Below are 21,062 nucleotides of genomic sequence, written 5' to 3' on the forward strand. Positions count from 1 at the left end.
GCTTTCTTGCATTTTATCTTTATGAGTGAGGTAAACAGTTCATTGAAGGACGCTTCATTGTAGTGTTGCGAATGGAACCAAGCATTTGCCCATTCGTAGCAGATGAAGTCGCATGCTGGAGCGAGGATACTGCGTCACTCTGGTATCAGAAATAATGCTATAATAGCATATACCGCATGTGAGTTCCATCTTGCCTGGTGTAAATTTGGGAGTATCTTCCAGCTGATTCTAGGCAAACGTGAAGTTGTTTTGTAATGACGACTGCCTGACATAGTTTATATAAGAACTTAAAATCATCTCGCCATCCGGGGTTCTCGTCTGTGTTAACATCATCTGTCGCAACGAGGTGGTAATCAGCCTGAAGAGAGACATTTTTCTGTTAATTTGTTAATGAAGGAATAGTTAAGTTCTGGTTTGGTCGTTGGCTCTTGAATAAGAAAATCCATGACATCCTTCAGAAGGAGGTCGAGCACATGGTGCTGACAGCCAATATACTGTGGCTTCTGAAAACCCTTGCTCAAGACATCATCCTGTATGAGCTTTACAATCCCGTGTAAACGACCAGTATTTACTGCGGTCGTGTCGCAGATTATCATCCAAATATTTTCCCAAGCATCGTATTCATCAATTAGCTGATGTAGTTCCTTGTGAATGGCCGCGGCAGAACCACTCTCACATTTAAGAATACCGAGTTTGATTTCGGTTGTCAAATTTTTCAGCAGAATGACTTGATACTCTTTCACTTGCATTCTTTTACCATCAAACTGGAGACAATAGGGATCTTTGCTTTGAAGTTTTTAAACAATTTTGGTTTTCATTTTCTGTCCTTCAGAGATTACTCGTTTCCAGACACCCGCCTGACTTGGAACTGGCACATCATGATCATGTTCAGCAATGGTTGCAAGAACATCATGTGCTTTATGTGTAGAAATGTTGTTTTTCAGTACTAGTAAACCCGCTGTTGTAGTGCTCGATCTTTGGTATTTCAGTTTGCATTCAGAAGATGACGTGGAAGAAGAGGTTGGCGACTCGGGTGAAGAATCAGAAGTTTCAGAATCCGAAGATTTTGAGTCACTTTCATGTGTTTGGGATTAAGAAGAGCTGGCTTGAGGTTGAGTTGTTGATAGTCGGATTCTTTTTTTTGGGTGGATTGATTCCAGAGGGGCTTGTTTGACCATCTTAACTTGCCTCTGGTAGAGCTCTTTATCCTCCATGCTTTTACATTCTCCATTAATGTTAGTGACATCAAATAACTGAGAAAGTGTTGCAGTGAATTTATCAGACGGTTTCTTTTTGTTTTTGTCATATAGATCAATCAGACTATTGAGCTTCTTTCTGATGAGTGCGCTGGATAATAGTGGAAAGTCTAAAATTTCCCTCCGGAGCAATTCTATGTCCGTAATCATAATTTTGATTCGATCCAGTCGCCGTTTTTCACTGTTGAACAGAAAAATGAAGTTTCCAAGAATTTCACGGTTTGTCTGCATCCATGTGAGATTTGTTAGCTTTTCAACAGATGGAATACTTGGATTCCTTTTCTGTTTAGAAAAGGAGGGTAGATTCTTTATCCAAATATACCTGTTTGACTTTACACTGTTGCTGGAATTTCTATAAGACATTTTATTGACAATCTTGCACTGAAAACAAAAATATTCTAACGAGTTCACACTTCACACAGTATAGCTGGGATCAAACAAAGATAATAAACAACATCTATTAACAAACTACTAAACTAACAACCATCTGTAAATGTCTTGTTTATAAACAAATGGAAACAGCTGACTGGAATGTGCTTAAAAGCAGTATAGAACGTCATATAAAAAGTCAGTGTGAAATTGAAACCGATAGTCAAACTGTGCGATGTGTGCACAAAAAAAATAAAAAGGTAGGGGAACTTTTTTTCAATTTTTTTAAAATTGATGTTGCTGCTGTCATCTACCTAAATTTGTTTCTCTAATGTAAAGGGTTTCAGTTTTGTAACGAAAAATAATGATAATAGTTATTACCCTAATATATATATATATATATATATATATATATATATATATATATATATATATATATATATATATATATATTATATATATATATATATATATATATATATATATATATATATTAGGGTATATATATATTTAAACAACTTTAAAATGTATTCTACAAAATAGAGTGCTCAATGTTCTTAAAAGAACAAAGCAATTATAAATTAGTAGAAAATCACTTAACAAAAACTTTTCTTATTTTACACTGTGTCATTTTACATTTCTGATGAGTTTTTATTGATAAAACACAGTGTAAAATGAGAAAAATTTTTGTTAAGTGATTTTCTACTAATTTATACGTATATATATATTTTTTGTTTTGTTTTTGTTTTCTTTAAGAATACATAAGGTAAAAAATGATTCTTTTGCTAACGTGATTAGAAAATTAATCATGTTATGTTAACATGTTATGTTTTTAAATTCAGTTGCTAATCAGTCACTAAGCAATCAAGTTAACACGTTAAATCATATTAATCATCATGTTAAATAAAAATTAAGTTAACTTCAATTTTTCTTATATTTGTATTATTTTTATGTTATTTGCTCAATAGTTTGTACATTGAACAAGTAATAATAATATCAATGATTATGACAATAATAATAATAACATGTTATTCAAACACAAAAATAATAATAATAAAGTAATTACAGTAGTTAAAGTAAATCTTCCATTTACAATCCATTTACAAACAGTAATAAATTGACAAAACGTGACAACTAACGATGGCATAAAAATGAATTTTGCTAAAAAAATTATATAGACTTAGTAAATTTATTAGTCATAATTGTTATAATATAGTAACAAAAATAAATTGCAAATTTAATAACAAAATAAATAAAGTACGAACAGAAATACACTGTGAAAAACAAAAACAAAAAAAAAGTGACAACAAACATTACAAACAAAATAAAAAATTACTGCTAAAAAAGTATAAAAGATAATAATGAATAAAATATATAAAAGATAATCAAGCAAACTTATAACAATAAATTATATATATTAAAAAAAAAAGTTTAACAAAAAAAAACACTTTAATTAACATGATAGAATAAAACAATAAATGATTAACAACAAGTCATAAGTAAAAATATATATGCACTACATATATAAACATATGCACTATATATACTAAAAAACTAAAGAAATGAAAAAATTACATAACAGTATAACTAAATAAAACATAAAATGAATCATAATATGAAATGAATAACTAATAAAATATGAAAAAGTAAGTATATAAACCTTGGTCAAGTTTTCCTAAAGTTTTGAAAGTTTTCTTTCTTTTTCATTCATTTTTAAACTTTTTTTTGTTTACTTTTACTTTTCGTTTTTATTTTATATTCTTTTAAAGAGTTTTTTTTCTTCTTCCTTTTAGATATTTTGTTTTTTCTTCTTTGTTAATAATTTTATTTAAAGGAAATTTTTTTCCTCATTGTATTAAATTTAAGCGTGATTATTAACGTGATTGACATGTTTAACCTAATTACAAAAATTTAAAAACTTACTTTAAACATATGTTTCTTCTGAAATCAATCTCTTTTACAAAGTATACTGGTGAGCTAGTTACTTGCAAAAAAATTAGTTTATTATGTGTCTTGGAAGAAATTCGAAAATGTTACGAAAAACAACTTTTTTGTGTAATTTAGGTAATTGTTCTTATAAAATTATAATTTGTAAACACAATTATAACTTTTAAAAATTGGTTTTGTAAATTATTCAAATTAAAAGTTCATAAAATTATATTGATAATTTGTGAATTAAAATTTTTTTTTTGCGTGTGTTATTTTTTTTGCGTGTATGTGTTGTTTTTTTTTATTAATAATATATTAAACCATTATTTTGTTTAAAAAATTTTTCAGGATGGTAAAGTTGATACAGTATCTAATGAAACTGGAGATCGGATAACTTCTACTGCTGTTGCTTACACAGGAACAGAAAAGGTATTTTCACAGATGATTCAATCTGCTTGAAACAATTTTAATATTTATAAAATTCATATATTTTATATTATACTTATTTAACTGTTTTAAAATCTTAAACAGCTCTTATTTACAATCAATTTATCATATATAATCGATATAATGGTAATAATAATGAAATATAAATTATATTATGAAATAAAAAAATATATATTAAGTCCCTTTGTTGTTTTTTTCAATAAATTGTTGTTGCATAACAACACTGCCCACTAACAACCTTTTTATTAACAGTCTTATTTAATATACAATTTTAAGGTATTAGATTAATAACTACGAAGGTATTAAATAACTTAAACATGAAAAGGTTTTTTTTTCAAAATATAGAATAATTAAATAAATAATAATCAAGTTTTTAAACATAGCATATTGTTATTTAACAAGTAATTGCTTTTTATATTTTGATTACAATTATAATGCATCCTCAAAATTATTATTATAACAATATCAACTTGATGAAAATTTTTTAAGCAGTTACGAATTTTCACTAAACACAGACTTAATTTACACTTCAAACATTGCACAAAGCTATATCCACTTTTCACAATTTTTACAATGATTTTGCTTATTTTGAAAGACTGAAAAATGCCTATGCATATCAAACATTATATCTAAAGCAGATATGTTAACAGTTGGTGGTCTTCATTTTGATGAAGGATTTATACTTTTGATAAACAGTTGCCCTTCAGCAAGTTTTGGTTATGTTACTGGGTTATTGTGCAGCTTTAATTAGCTGTTACCAATTTGTAATTGAAACTGTACTAAGGAGAGCTGATTTTTTCTGGTTATATTTTCCCGTTCCATGTGTTGTTGATAGAGTAAATAGCTGTTACTTATACTTATACCAATGCAGTATAAGTAATAAAATAAATGCATGTAGTATTTTATTGTACGTTGTTTAACTCTATATGACTCCAAAGCATATTGCATAAACTGACACCTCCCGTATGAGCATTTTATACTTCAACAACTTTTGGTTAACTAAGTGCAATCAAATTGTTTTCTCTTTTTGACCACCTGTTATTTCTTATTTCTCATCCAATAAAGTTTGAAATCAATTAAACAATGTTATTGTCATACCATTTAACAATGCATACTTCAGAATTAGCAACAACAACAAAATCAAAATTCCCTCTTTCCTCCTTTTTCAGATCTTTATCATTTTTTAAATAATTTTTAACTACCACTAATCTATCTATTCAAATATTTTCAAATAAATTAGTTAAAATAGTTCCAACTCCCCATAAACTATCTTCCTTGAGCTTTAGCATTAAATTAAGTGATAAAAAATAATTATCAAAAAATGCGTTGTGGTTTACACCATCGGGCAAACTTTAAGTTAGGTGAGTTAGATGACATTTCCACCCATCATTCTAGGAATTTCATCAATTCAAGACTAGTCTGCTCTACAATACACTTTAAAATCATAAACTATTCCAGAAATGCCACATCTAGCCCAAACTTTTATCCTCCATTTATTTGGCTTATTTGGAAGGCACTACGTTAACAACTATCGACTTTAGTTGATAAAATTTGTTCATCATTATAATGATTTTCTTCTTGTCGGATTTTTAGACCTTTTTAGACATTTTTGAACCTTGTCTATAAGAGAAAGGGCATCATTCGAAAAATGGATTTAAGATTTACATAGATAAAAATTAGAATCCTGAGTAAGAAAGTGGCGAGCGCGATAAAGAGATGCAACTTTAGCAGATGCTAATTTTGCAATCGATTAGATATATGATTTACAAGAAAGATTTTTTAAGACCAAATTAAGACTTAATCCTAGAAAATGAAGGAGAGATGATTCATTGAGGACAAAACCATTCATAAATATAGAAAGATCTAAGTTATTGCAATAACCATTGGCTAAAAAAAAGTTGGGTTTTATCTAAATTAAAGAAAATTAAAAAAGCCAGCCACTGTGAGATGCTGTAGCAAAAATGAGATCCTTTTCAAGCTTAAATGCCCCTTCCAAGCAATCAGAGAGTGTTGGCTTCTTATCAAGACAAGAATAAATGGTAGTATCATCAGAGAACAATGCAACCTTAGGTGTGAGAATTTCTGGGAGATTGTTAATGTAAATTTAAAAAGTATGGGACCGAGTATAGAAACTTAAGGAACCCCTGAAGTTACGGGATATGAAGAAGAGTGCTTTCCATCGAGAACGACTTTTATTTTACGATTGGTTAGGAAAGATTCGAGAATATCAAAATCCATATTGATGATCAAAAAGTAAGTTATTAGATTCGAGATGAGAGATGAGTGTTTGTTAATTAAAGACTCAAAAACCTTGCTTGTGATAGGAAGAAGACTTGGTTGAATAGGACGGCAGTTAGATGAGTCAGATCGCTCACCAGAATTTTTGAAAATAGGGATAACAGATGCTGCTTTCCAGCAGGCTGGAAAACAAGACTCAAAAAACTACAAAAATATTTAATAAATGCTTACCAAGTTCTCCTTGTTAGAGAACAAGGTAAGCATTTATTAAATAGTTTTAAAAATATAGACAACAGCTCTGGAGAACACTTTTGCAAGACTAACAGATATGTTTTCTGGACCACAAGCTGTAGAAGAGTCTGAGCAGGAAATCACTTTAGATACAGAAAGTGGAGTATTATATAAGAATGTCATAAGAAGGTGGTAAGGTCATAAGAAGGTGGAGTACTATATAAGAAGGTCATAAGAAGGTGGAGTATTATATAAGAAGGTCAAGGAAATCACTTTAGATACAGAAGGTGGAGTATTATATAAGAAGTATTATATAAGGAGTATTATATAAGAAGGTGGAGTACTATATAAGAAGGTCAGGCAATGGATTAACCTGTTTGTTAGCTATATCAGGCAAAATGCAACTATTGGAATCAAGAGATGATATTGATGAGAAGTTCTTAGCAAACAATTCAACTTTGTCTTTAGGTGTGGTAACAAAAATCTAAACCATGCAAAAGAGGTTGAATTACAGATTTGCCCTTATTATAGACCTGTTAAAGATTCCCCAGAAGTCTCTTAAGCCTAATTTTTGATATAAAATACAAGGTTTTGTGACCTGAGAATAGTAAGCTTTTGGCATTAAACAAAACCTTTTTACGGCAGTGGTAAACAGACGCCTGTTTACCTTTTTATTTTCTGGAGAATTGTTTTGCTGATAGATATGAAAGTAATATCTATCAGCAGAACAATTCTCCAGATAATCAATACATGGGTTTTGCTTGTGTCTCTGTTTTTATGACTAGGCAACTCATTCTATTATCTCCTTGTGAGGGTACAGCTCTAAAGCTCAGTTTTATGGTTCTGAGGCTGGCTGGTAGTCAGGTTTCCCGAACTCTGTGGTAGCTCTCAGAGAGGCTGATTCCATCAACAGCTGAAAAATATCAAAGTTTTAACAGTGCCATGCTTCGCATGGATGGTGTCCCTATTTTTACTTTTGGTGTGCATTGCGTAGGCCACATTTGGAGCCCTTTGTTACGGCTTTATTAGTAGTAATGAGGTAATTGCTTGGGCTATTAAATGGTGTTCTGAGTACTATCTATGCTTTGAGTCAAGTTCTTCAATCTTATTTTAAAATGAATAAAGTACCAAAAACTATAAAACACAAAAAACATCATCACCAAGTTCTCTAAACCTATCATTCACTAATATTCGTGGTCTTTGAAGTAACTTTTCTTCTATTGAGTCTTATCTCTTGCAAAGCTCACCAGACCTACTTGCTCTTTGTGAGACTAATTTGAGTTCAGCTGTCTCATCTTGCGATCTTAGTGTTGATGGTTATCTTCCCTTAATTCGTAGAGACTTCAATAGTCACATGCTTGGCCTGGGCATTTACATTCGTAAGAATTCACTTATTTGTTGTAAAACTAGGTTTGAATCCACAGACTATTCTTTCATGTGCTTTCGTTTAGCACCACTTCACTCTATTGCCTTTCTATTTGTTCTATATCGCTCTCCTTCATCTTGACCAAGCCCTCTCTCTTAATCCATTAACGAATATAGTTGTTGTCGGTAACTTTAATGCTCACCACTCTGAATGGCTTGGCTCTAGTGTCAGTGACTCTGCGGGCATTAAAACCCAAAACTTTTGCCTTTCACAATCCCTAACTCAAATAGTCAACTTTCCAACTCCCTTTCCTGACAACCCGAATCATTTACCTTCTCTACTCGACTTATGTCTTGTTTCTGATCCTAGTCAGTGCTCAGTTTCTCCACATTCACCCTTAGGTGCTTCTGATCACAGTTTGATCTCTCTAAAACTAATATCTCATTCTTCTTCATCACCTGAATCCCCCTATTATCGTACCTCTTACAACTACAGTAAAGCTGACTGGGATTCTTTCCGTGATTTTCTTTGTGATGGCCCTTGGATAGAAATCTTTTGTCTTCCTGTCGACAAATGTGCATCTTACATAACTTCGTGGATTCAGTCTGGCATGGAATCTTTTGTTCCCTCTCAACGATTCCAGGTCAAGCCTCACTCTCCTCCATGGTTTTCCTCAAACTGTGCTGCTGGAATTGCCAATCGAAACAGTTACTTCCATATTTATCAGCAAAACAATTCTCCAGAAAACAGACGTCTGTGTATTACTGCTAGAAACCATTGTAAAAAGGTTTTGTCTAACGCCCGCAATTCTCAGGTCATGAAATCTCGTATCTCATCTCAAAAATTAGGCTCTCGTGACTTCTGGATAATCTTTAATAATATTAATAATAAGGGAAAATCTTTAATTCCACCTTTCTTGTATGGTTCAGACTTTGTCACCTCACCTAAAGACAAAGCTGAATTGTTTGCTGAAAACTTTTCATCGATATCATCTCTTGATTCCACTAGTTGCGTTCTACCTGATATTGCCAACAAACAGGTTGATCCATTGCTTGACATTCGTATCACTCCAGCTTCTGTATCTAAAGTGATTTCTTGCTCTTCTACAGCTTGTGGACTCTTCTACAGCTTGTGGCCCGGACAACATACCTGTTTTTGTCTTGCAGAAGTGTTCTCCAGAGCTGTCGTCTATACTCTCAAAACTATTTAACAAGTGCTTATCAGAGTCTTGTTTTCCAGCCTGCTGGAAAGCGGCATCTGTTATCCCTATCTTCAAAAATACTGGAGAGCGATCTGATTCGTCTAACTACCATCCCATTAGTCTTTTTCCTATCATAAGTAAAGTTTTTGAATCAATAAACACTTAATCTCATATTGATTCTAATAACTTACTTTCTGACCATCAATATGGATTTCGATCTTCTTGTTCTACATTTGATTTGCTAACAGTAATAACCAATAGGTTTTATCATGCATTAGATAAAGGTGGATAGGGTAAGGCCATTGCTCTTGACATTTCAAAAGCTTTTAATAAAGTTTGGCATGCTGGTCTTCTCCATAAGCTTGCTTCTTATGGTGTATCTGGCAACATCTTTAAGATTATTGAATCCTTCCTTTCCAATCGTAGTATAAAAGTTGTTCTCGATGGACAGCACTCTTCTTCTTATTCTGTAACTTCAGGGGTTCCTCAAGGTTCTATCCTTGGCCCTATACTCTTTTTAATTTACATTAATGATCTTCCAGATATTCTCACATCTAAGGTGGCATTGTTTGCTGATGATACTACCATTTATTCTTGTTATGATAAGAAACCAACACTCTATCATTGCTTGGAGGGGGCATTTGAGCTTGAAAAGCATCTCACTTCTGCTACAGCATGGGGCTCACAGTGGCTGGTGAATTTTAATACAGGTAAGACTCAATTTTTTTCAGCCAATCGTTATTGCAATAGATTAGATCTTCCTATATTTATGAATGGTGATGTACTCAATGAGTCATCTACTCTTTATCTTCTAGGATTAACTCTTACTTTATTTATGGTTTTCAACCTTTCTTGGAAACCATATATCAAATCAGTTGCAAAATTAACATCTGCTAGGTTGCATCTCTTTATCGAGCTCGTCACTTTCATACTTCGGATTCTATTCTCTAACTCTGTAAATCCCAAATCCGGCCTTGTATGAAATACTGTTGCCATATCTGGGGCGGATCTTCTAATGATGCCCTTTCTCTTTTAGACAAGGTGCAAAAACGCATTGTAAACATAGTTGGACCCGCTCTTGCAGCCAACCTCCAACCATTATCACATCGTCGTAATGTTGCTTCTCTTTCTCTTTTCCACAAATACTGTAATGGCTACTGCTCTAAAGAACTAGCGTCTCTTGTGCCATCTACTAAAATTCATTCTCGTGTTACTCGTCATTCAATCAAGTCTCATCCTTTTTCTGTGACTGTTCCTAAGTGCTCCAAAAACGCCTATTCGTCTAGTTTTTTTCGTCAACATCAGTTCTTTGGAATTCGCATCCTTCATCATGCTTTCCTGATTCGTATAATTTGCAATCCTTTAAGTCATCCTTCAATTGTTATCTTGCTCTACAATCTTCATCTTTTCTCTTTCAGTAACTTCCAACTTTAATTAGTGGCTGCTTGCAGCCTTGTTGTTTAAAAAAAAAAAAGTTGTAAGAGGTATGATGATAGTGGGATTCAGATGATGAAGAAGAATGAGATAATATTTTTAGAGAAATTAAACCATGATCAGAAGCACCTAAGGGTGAATGTGGAGATACTGAACACTAACTAGGATCAGAAATAAGACATAAGATGAGTAGAGAAGGTAAATGATTCAGATTGTCTGGAAAGCGAGTTGGAAAGTTGACTATTTATGTGAGAGATTAGGAAAGGCAAATGTTTTGGGAGTTAATGCTTGCTGAGTAACTGACACTGCCAAGCCATTCAGTGTGATGAGTATTAAAGTAACCAACATCAACAATATTCGGTAATGGATAAAGAGTAAGGGGTTGGTCAATTTGAACAGAAATAACATCAAAAAGTGTGCAGTCTTGAGATGATGGTAACCAATATAGAACAAAGAGAAAGGTGATAGAGTGAAGTGGTGCTTAACAGAAGTACATAAAAGAATAGTCTGTGGATTCAAACCTCGCTTCCAAACAAATCAGTGAATTCTTACGAATGTAGATGCCCAGGTCAAGCATGAGACTATTGGTGTCTTTACGAATTAAAAAAAGATAACAATCAACACTAAGATCACAAGATGAGACAGCTGAATTCAAATTAGTCTCACAAAGAGCAAGTAGGTCTGATGAACTTTGCGATAGATAAGACTCGACAGAATTAAAGTTATTTCAAAGACCGCAAATATTAGTGAATTATAGATTTCAAGAAGTTGGTGTTAGCGATGGTTTTTTGTGTTTTATTGTTTTTAGTACTTTATTCATTTTTTAATTTGTTAAAGAACTTGACTCAATGCTTAAGTAGTACTCAGTACACTATTTAATAGTCCAAGCAATTGCCTTATTACTATTAATAAACCTTAAGCCTCTCTGATAGTACCACAGAGTTTGGGAAATCTAACTACCAACCTGCCTTAGAACCATAAAACTGAGTTTTGGAGCTGTAGCCTCATTAGGAGATAGTAGAATGAGTTGCCTAATTATAGAAACAGAGACACAAGTAAAACATATGCATTGAGTCTATAAAATCCAGCATTTAACATCTCAAACTGGAAACATTTTATTATAAATACATCTACTCCAGCCTAATAGATGAAGAATAGGTGCAAGGCTGGTCAACAGATAGAATCTGTTTACCCCTTAAGTCTTTGCCTAGGATACATTTTACAAGACAGTAATCGGATGCATTTAACATCTGCCTGAGATGAGTATTTTTATTGAGACACCATCTCTAGCTTTTACTCAACCAAGAGCCCCAAGGCAGGGGATGTTTTAAGTCGGAGTTGGTTTTTCCTAGCCTTTGCCTTAAAAATGTATCCTACAAAGCAGCAGGACATGAAGCAGATTGTACTGGGTTACATGTTACCAGTAACACGATAATCTGACCTGACAGCAAAAAACTCCAAAAAAAAATTAAAAATCATTGAATTTTAGGAATTTTAAACCCATTGTGAATTCTGTATTATATACGATGCTATTGAGCCAGCTAACACCCTGATCTACTAACAAAGTATTTAAATACAAAATGCCATTCTGCTATATTCATTATCAATTTTATTATTTATTGTAACAAATATTGCTACATCAAAAACCATTATTCAAAATTATACTCTTTTTTTATTGTTAATGCGCACTGTTGTATTTGAGCAACATCTGTTTACAGATTGATATTTCTATTCAGCAAAGACAATCAAAAGACAGTAATATAAATCTAGTGTCGACTATCGATTGTGTATTTTTTCAGAAGCATAAATACAACTAATTAGAATTTTCATTTGAATCTTTTAAAATTTTGCGGTTACATGAATTAACAAACTTGCCATCAAAATAACAGTCACACCTATCAAAGTATGAAATCAATTAATTCTTAAACACCAACGGCCTGTGCTTGTTATTTTACATACATACTCATTCAGTTAGTTTAAAACACCTTATAAAGAGACATTAGTTTTAATTTGTTGTTCTACAACAACCCACTGCGCAAAAGGGATATAATGAAATGTTTTTTTGTTGTTGTTGTTAAAATTACAGTGAAGTACATAATTATTTTACACTTAGATAGTTGGTCAACCAGCCAAACAATATATGGTTAAAAATCCACTTAGTTGCATTTCTAATATTAAATCCTGTGTTGGACAAAGGTAAGAAAGGTTTATAAAAAAACAAATATTGTTGATACTTTTTTTTAAATTAGTTTCTTCTTTTAATTGTTTTATTTTGAGTATTCATTTAAATATTTTGTACTGTTGTTGAACTTTAGTTGCATAACAGTGCAAAAGTTAATAACAATAATGTATATATCAATGTAAAAATATATATTTATATATTTATGCATCTATACATACATTACTATAAATCAGCATGCAAAAATAAATAAATATATATAAAAAAGAAAGCATTTAATACATCATTGCTTGGTGTAGTTAAGGCAATTTTTAAATTATCCAGATTCTTTAGTTTAAAGTTAGCATGATTTTTGTCAGTGCATTATGTCCAAAAGAGCATTAGGTGTTTTAATTTTCTTGGTTCAGGTTTTTATACTTAAAGAAACTTTTTTCTTTATTAAAGAATTTTCAAAACTTTTTACTACCTTTAATAGTGAAACTAAAGAACGTCATTTTTGTGTCTTTAGATCAGTTTTGCTAGATAGCATTAATCTTAATTATAAACCATTACTTCCATATCTATCAGCAAAACAATTCTCCAGAAAACAGATGTCTGTTTTCTATTGCTAGAAACCATGGTAAAAAAGTTTTGCCTAATGCAAAAGAAAATGCTATTGTCAGGTCATGAAATTTTGTATTTTATCTCAAAAATTAGGCTCTCGTGACTTTTGGAGAATCTTTAAAAGTATCAATAACAAGGGCAAATATGTTATTCTACCTCTCTTGTATGGTTCAGATTTTGTCACCTCACCTGAAGACAAAGCTGAATTGTTTGTTAAGAACTTTTCATTAATATCATCTCTTTGTTCCACTAGTTAGGTTCTACCAGATATAGCTGACAAACAGGCTTGACATTTGTATCATTCCAGCTTCTTTATCTAAAGTGATTTTCTGCTTAGACTTTTCTACGCCTGACCTAATAAATCCAGAGAATAACTCATCTTTGCTATTGCTTAGATACAACAATGTTAGTTGAACAAGTTCTCTATAATCACTTCTGTTGAAATTTTGCGTCATTGCTTCTTTTGTGTTTATCAAAGACTGTGAAATTTGAGGCAATTCAGTTGTTCAAAGTTTTTCTTAAATCTAAAAACCAAACAATGCATTCATTATATTGTTGCTTATAACACTGATGTTAGTTTCATTTTAAATACATAATAATAATAATAAAAAATTGTAATAAACATGTTAGATTACCTTAAAAATAGATTGATATTAGGACCTTTTGAAATCTCGATTTTTAAACTGTTTCATACATGAGTAAGTATAATCTCTCCTATGTGATGTCGACAAGCAAGCCATAGAAGTGGCCTGTTCAATAAATTTTGGATTGAAACACAGCCTGCTGTTATAGCCCCAGTATTTGATTCTGTTGTGTCAAAAACCATTCCTGCCACACAATCTGTGCAGTTCCAATCTTCTAGTAATTCATATGTTGCTTTAGCAATCACTGGTCCCATCTTCTCGGTGGGTTTATATGAATGTGCTGGTACACTCAGTAATTTTACACCTGAACAACCTAAAAATGTATATTTTTAAAATAGAAAAAAAAAATAAAGTGCTAAATATTAGTATATAAATATGCTAATATGTAAATTGTTCATTAGTGCCTAAATTTACATGAATTGACTGGCCTAAGTTTTCTTTTAGAGCTACCTGAAAGAAGAACTGGAAGCCTTTCTTCCCTAAAATTTTTTTTGTCAAGTGAATCCATTATCTTGCTATCCCAATGAACAACACCTATTTTTGGAGATTTCCAGGAGCTCTTTATCTTGGTAGCAATTGTCTGCACACACTCCATTTTGTTCCTAATTGGTTTAAAATAAAAAATGCAAGAGTGAATAATATTGACGATTGAATTATACTTTTGGATCCAAAGTAAATTTAACTAAAAGTAAAAGTACCCAAAGTAAAATTTTTGTCTTAGAGAAAGTAATATTTCAAACAAAACAAGAAATTTCTATTTTAATCAATATATATATATATATATATATATATATATACCTGTTTGCTGTTGTGTAGTTCAAGTCAACTCTAGAAGAATCACCAGACGTGGCACAAATTATTGAGTGGAGTAAAGAACTGAGTGCAGTAGGTGTAATTTTGTTTCTAACAGCTGTTTCAATAACTTTAAGTGATTTCAGAATATTATGTGGTATAAACACAGTTGTGCCAGTTTTCAAGCTTCTTTTGTGAGAGCGCTGCTTTGTTTCATAAATACATCCAAGTTCATCATGATCAAGACAACCTATGTCTATCTCCATTAAATTTTTTTTCTTCATAGATTCTTTCTTGTTCAGCAAATTTTCTGTTGTGTAACATTTTTTTCCACAAGACTACGCTTAAGATCAACTGAGCCTATGGATACTGTCCTATCAGTCATCACGCTGATTAGAAACTGTTTATCCTCTGCACCAACCAATTTATCTAGCACATCTCGTGGCCAAAACCTCATTGTTTTTGTTAGCTTGTTTTTAAATCCAATATTTTTTTGAGTGTTCTTGACAGTGTTTCTATGGGCATGGTCAATTTTTAACAGACTCTTTAACTCCTCAAATAATTTTGTGATTTCTTCTGCCATTTTATTAGACTTAATTGTTTGTATTCTTGCCCAATTATAAAATGGTAGAATTGATTTAACTGTTTTATTTGCTGCATCTCTCTTAGATTTTGAAGTAAAGTGTGCAAGAAAACATAAAAGCATCTGACGAGCAGTTGGTAACCTAGATCCCTAGAAAGTTTGAAATAAGTTATTAATATATCTGTAAAATAGCAACAAAAAACAACACAAATGAAAAATAAAAGACAATTTTGTATAAAACTATTCAACTGCTTTTGTAATTAAAATAAATATCTCCCAAGATTTTCTGTAATAAACATTGAGTACAAAAAGGGAAAAATAAGGTCCATTGAATAATATAATACTCCAATTTACATTCTAGTAGTTTCACACTGATAATTGTAAGTTTTTCCTCCTGATTATCAACAAATTTTGAAAAATTGTGAGAATCATGAAATTTCAATTGAAATCTACCACTAAACATTGTCCATTTTTCTTAAAATTTCAGACTTGTGCTGTTTATCATTAACCTCACCCACAAAAAAAAGTCAGGCTTAATCAGAGCACACATAGGCATCATCATCACCCTAATATATATATATATATATATATATATATATATATATATATATATATATATATATATATATATATATATATATATATATATATCAGGCCTTGTTACGAGATTTCGCTGCGTAGCGAAAACGCATAGCGCATTTCTAAGTAACTCAACTCAGCAAATATATTTTGCATCGTTAGAAGTTATATTGCGTCACTAGCGTCTTTTCAAGTACCGCATTGTAATTAAAGTTATTTTATTAACGCGTTAAAAATCATACAAACAGTTTGTTTTTTTCTCACTATAACAAAAGTTACAAATAAAATCTAAGTTCTTATTAAAAAAATCATTTTTATTATTTTTTTCAAATATGAACTAAATTTTATTTTGAAAAAAATATTTTTTCATGAAACGTAAAATATTAGTTTATTTTCTTATGATTTTATATTTGGTTTTTGGTTATTTTATTAACTGTTAATACATTTTTTCTTATTTAATTTGTGAACTCTTTTTAATAATGTTTTTAAACAATCAAGTTTTTTTTTGTTATTTATCAGTTACCGATAACATATTCGTGATCATAATTTATTTTCATAAATTAAATGAACGTCATTAAAACTTTACGTTATGGAATTAACAATAAACAAAATATCTTATTAATAAAATATTTACATCAAAATAAATCGTGTATTTTTTAAACTTATTATGACTAAAAATAATTTTTATATTTAAAAGGAATTTATATATTTAATTCCTTAAGATAAAACTTAAAACACTTTTTTTTTTTAACTAATTTTTAATAACAAAAAAAAAATTATGAAACAAACTGTTTCTTTAACAAAAAAATCTATTATTTTACAATTGCGGCTAAATGCTTTTACTTACAACTTTATTTCTTCTGAATAAACGTCACGTTAACGATAATCAAAAGATAATTTAAATATTCTAAAAGATATAAGTTTTTGCGTAGCGCAAAACTGCTGAATGCGTAGGCAAATCGCCTTTTCGCAAGCAAAATGCGAGCTGCGTAGCGCTTCTTAACAAGGCCTGATATATATATATATATATATATATATATATATATATATATATATATATATATATATATATATGTATATATATATATATATGTATATGTATATGTATGTATGTATATTACTCTTTAATTGTTTATGCGATACAAAGACCGCAAAAAGTGACCAACGGAGCCATCCAGTTATGTAGACCTGGGAGATGTGAAGATAAAAACAGATTGTAGATGGTGTCATTGAATAAAAAATAAAAATCATAAGAAAATATAAAATGTGTGGCAAGACTTTTGTGAAGTAGAAAAACGAAGAATAGAGGATAAGGGGGCATGGGGAGAAACAACTAACACTCTAGTCACTCTGTGTGTAGTACATATACAACAAAGAACAAATATTTGGTATACTGATTTTAGAGACTGTTGATGTCTACAGGTGTGATGGTGTAGTGCAATAGTATATACTGTTTGGCCGTCTCGTATGGTCTTGTTATGTTTTCGTTTGCTTTTAAATCGGGTGAGTAGAAAGCTAAACACACTCACTCCTTGTGCTTATGAGCTAGCACATCAGAGCTAGACATAAGACCTACAGAATGGATTTCAATTGATTGAATGCACACAGTCACCGTTGGCCAAAAGCCATCACTCTTAGCCAAAAGAGCTACTGCCTGTGCTGGTGTGGAATGATGTGCTATGGAGTGAGATTTTAGATCCGAGCACATAGTCAGCGAGTGCTGATCCGACGTGCATTGTGGAGCTTCCGAATGAACGTGTGCGTGAGTGTCAGTGTAGCCATTAGGTTATTGAGCGCCGTAACCACTCCAGCGGGATAGCCTAATGTCCAATTTATTGTTGTGGTGTACATTGGAAAAGTCGAGGCTTCCAGCCACAAAGAATAAATTTGTTTGTTTATGCGACATAATGGTCGCATAAAGTGACAAACAGAGCTGTCCAGTTATGTAGACCTGGCAGATGTGAAAATAGAAGTAAATTGTAGATGATGTCGTTAAGTGAGAATCATAAATGAATGTAGCCTATTTTGATTAAAATTTTAGGACTCACGCTCTAGTCATCCTAAACAAATGATAAAACAATGGTCCATGAGTAAACAAGTCAATATAGATCTGCTGGTTTATTAACAGCAACGATGGCTAAAATTATCACACCATACAAAAATAATAAAATAAAATAAGCAGATAACAAAATATTAAGTAAAATGATAAAAAATGATAGTACGGGTAACATAAAAAGAAAAAATAGGCTAATAAATGTGGTACTATTTATAGTCTAAACTCTAGATAATAAATTGAAAACTGATAATTAATGTGAGATAAAAATATATAAATGTCGTTAATGTAATAAATTTATAATATAAAGCTCACAAAGCGTTATAATACATGGGTGTAAAAGGTAAAAAAATGTTGGTGCCATGATAACCAATCAGAATTAAGTTGTAGATAATGGTGATCCCCCTCCTCAGAAATGCACTGCGATCACCAATTGCGTTTCGGAGAGCCCGAGACCTACATTAATGCCACTCGTCAGGGGTGTGTCCTTGCAACAGATCTTAGCTCATATATATATATATATATATATATATATATATATATATATATATATATATATATATACATATATATATATTCTACTCTTTATCATAAAATGTTTTTTAGTTTTACATCAGAGCAAATGCAGAAGATTAAAACAAAGTGCTCTTGTCATGTAAGATGTTTCAACTGTTTTTTGAAGTTTTTTTGTTTTTTTTTTACTATTAGAATTTAGTTAACAAATTTTTTATATTTTATATATTTGTCTTATCATTTTTATGCATAAAATTTGCAAATATATTAAAACTATTATTTTTTTATTTATATTAACAATTTTTTTATTTAATGTTAATTGGTCATCAGGTTAATAAAAACAAAAAATCAATATGAAACTTGCATTATTAATATCACATCAATTTTTTAATTCACAAGATTCTACAATTACAAATGAATAAGTTGGAAAGTTTAAATTTAAAAAAGTTTAAAGAAAGGTATGGTCATAATGGAAAGTTTAAAGAAAGTATGGTCATAATGGTTTAATGTCTAAAAACAGTAAAAAACATTTTATATATATCAGGCTTGGACAATAGTGGCGTGTGATCAAGCGCTATTGCTGACAACGAAAATGGTTTTATCATTTAACAACTTGACCACGATTGTTTAGATGATTTTTAAACATTTCAGAAATGGGCTGAAAAAAGAAACACTAACTTAACTTAAACCAGAAAGAAAATTTAAAAATAATAGTAACAAAAAAAGGAAAAAAAAAATGATATTATATATATATATATATATATGTATATATATAATATATATATATTAGGGTGGTTCAAAAAAAAACTTTTTTTTAAATAGTCTGCTGCACTTAACTAAATGTGTTCTATATAATACAAAAACACTAGGTTTAAATTTTTTTTGAATAAAAAATATTTTTAGGGGTGCCTCAAGACCCTTAAAAATTTTATATATATATATATATATATATATATATATATACATATATATATATATATGTATATACATATATATATATATATATAGATATATATATATATATATATATATATATATATATATATATATATATATATATATATATATATATATATATATATATATTGACTTTTTTTATTTTAAATTACTTCTTTTTATGGGGACATTCAAGCAGCTATATTATTTATTAACTAGTAGTATTTCGAGACCACATACAGTTTATCATCAGACTAAAAAAATGTGTTTATAGTATAATGATAATCTCTAGATAATAATAATTAATAAATAACTATTATTATTTTGCAGGTCTCAAACACTAAAAACGTTTTTGCTTATCAAGTCAAAGTAGATGATAATTACATTAAAGTGTCTCCTGTTGAAGCGGCATCATATATATTTACAAAACTTCTAGGTATGTGTTTCATATTTGAGCTAATATTTAAATCATTTTGAATTGTCAAAATATTAAAAGTAACCATAGATTTGCTTTTATTTGCTAACTTTATAGAATAATTTAGTTTTAATTGTTTCCATCTATAAACTATCATTTAGATGACATTTTTTGTACTTGCTAACTTTGTAATCATAGTTGTTGTCTGTGTGATGTCAAGCGATGTCTTTGTAATTTTAATCTCTGTCTGTGTAAAACTAGTAAAAACTTATTAAAGTATTAATATTCACTGTCTGTGTAATCTTAGTTACACAGACAGTGTAACTAAGTTATTTGTAATATTTATTACTCTCTGTGCAGTATTAATTACTGTCTGTGAAATATCAATCACTGTCTCTTTAATATTAATTATTTTGTTTCTGTGAAACAGCGGTTGTATACAGGTGAAAAACAAAGACATCCAGTCACTATTAGTTAAATAGGTCACAAACCTTGACTCTAAGCTAAAAGAGCTTGGACTCAATACTGGTGTAGCATGATTTGCTTTGAATTGAGATTTTAGGCTTAAGCTCAATGATCTAAACTAGCCTGTCTGTATTGTCCTAGTCAAGTACATTAGAAAAAATTGTTACTTAACAATCACAAAGATTCCAGTATTTTTGTTTCTGCAACACTATGGTTGCATACAGGTGATCAATGGAGCCGTCCAGTTAGGTAAACATAGGAGAGGTGTTTCTAAAAATAGATAGTAAATAGTAAATTAGTAAGAATACAAAAGGATATCTAAAGGAGTAGTAAGACCTGTTCTGTTGATTGGAGGAGGGGGAGTTAGGGGGGAGTTTATAGAAAAAATAAACCTTGAATCGCTGAACTGTGACGCAGTTTGCTAAACTACTATGCTGCCGTATCAGTCAGCATCACTGAAGTATTTTAATATATACTATTTTTGTTTTGTCCATTATTTTCTTATACATTTTATTTGTTTGTTTTTTTGTTTTTTTTTAGTTATAGTTTCATATTTTATATTTATGTTACTTTCATCATGTTTCATTCATGTGTACATTCATGATTTATTTTAACATTTTACTTTCATGTTTTAGTTTCATGTTTTAGTTTCTTGTTTAATATTCACAATTGATTTTTAGTATTGTTTAAAAAATAATGTTTTAGAAATAGGAGAGCTAGTTGGAGGAAGTGAGCTGGAGGATGTAGTTTTAACTGTGCCTCACAACTTTTCTGAAGATCAACGAATATCTCTTTGGTAATTATTTTTTCCTTTTGTTTTACTTTTATT

The 21,062-nt window shown here is 30.5% G+C and overlaps 1 protein-coding gene across 1 annotated transcript in view; it reads left to right on the forward strand.

Moving 5' to 3' along the window:
* The window catches only part of LOC101240689 (heat shock 70 kDa protein 14), a 73,057-nt gene that overhangs the window by 21,128 nt on the left and 30,867 nt on the right, over positions 1–21,062 (forward strand). Inside the window, exons 2-6 of the mRNA XM_065814605.1 lie at positions 3,903–3,983; positions 12,585–12,667; positions 18,511–18,559; positions 19,684–19,789; positions 20,939–21,029. Coding sequence (XP_065670677.1) covers positions 3,903–3,983; positions 12,585–12,667; positions 18,511–18,559; positions 19,684–19,789; positions 20,939–21,029 — 410 coding nt within the window. The remainder of the gene's footprint in view (positions 1–3,902; positions 3,984–12,584; positions 12,668–18,510; positions 18,560–19,683; positions 19,790–20,938; positions 21,030–21,062) is intronic.

The sequence above is a fragment of the Hydra vulgaris genome, chromosome 12, assembly GCF_038396675.1.
Source record: "Hydra vulgaris chromosome 12, alternate assembly HydraT2T_AEP".
Taxonomy (NCBI): Eukaryota; Metazoa; Cnidaria; class Hydrozoa; order Anthoathecata; family Hydridae; genus Hydra; species Hydra vulgaris.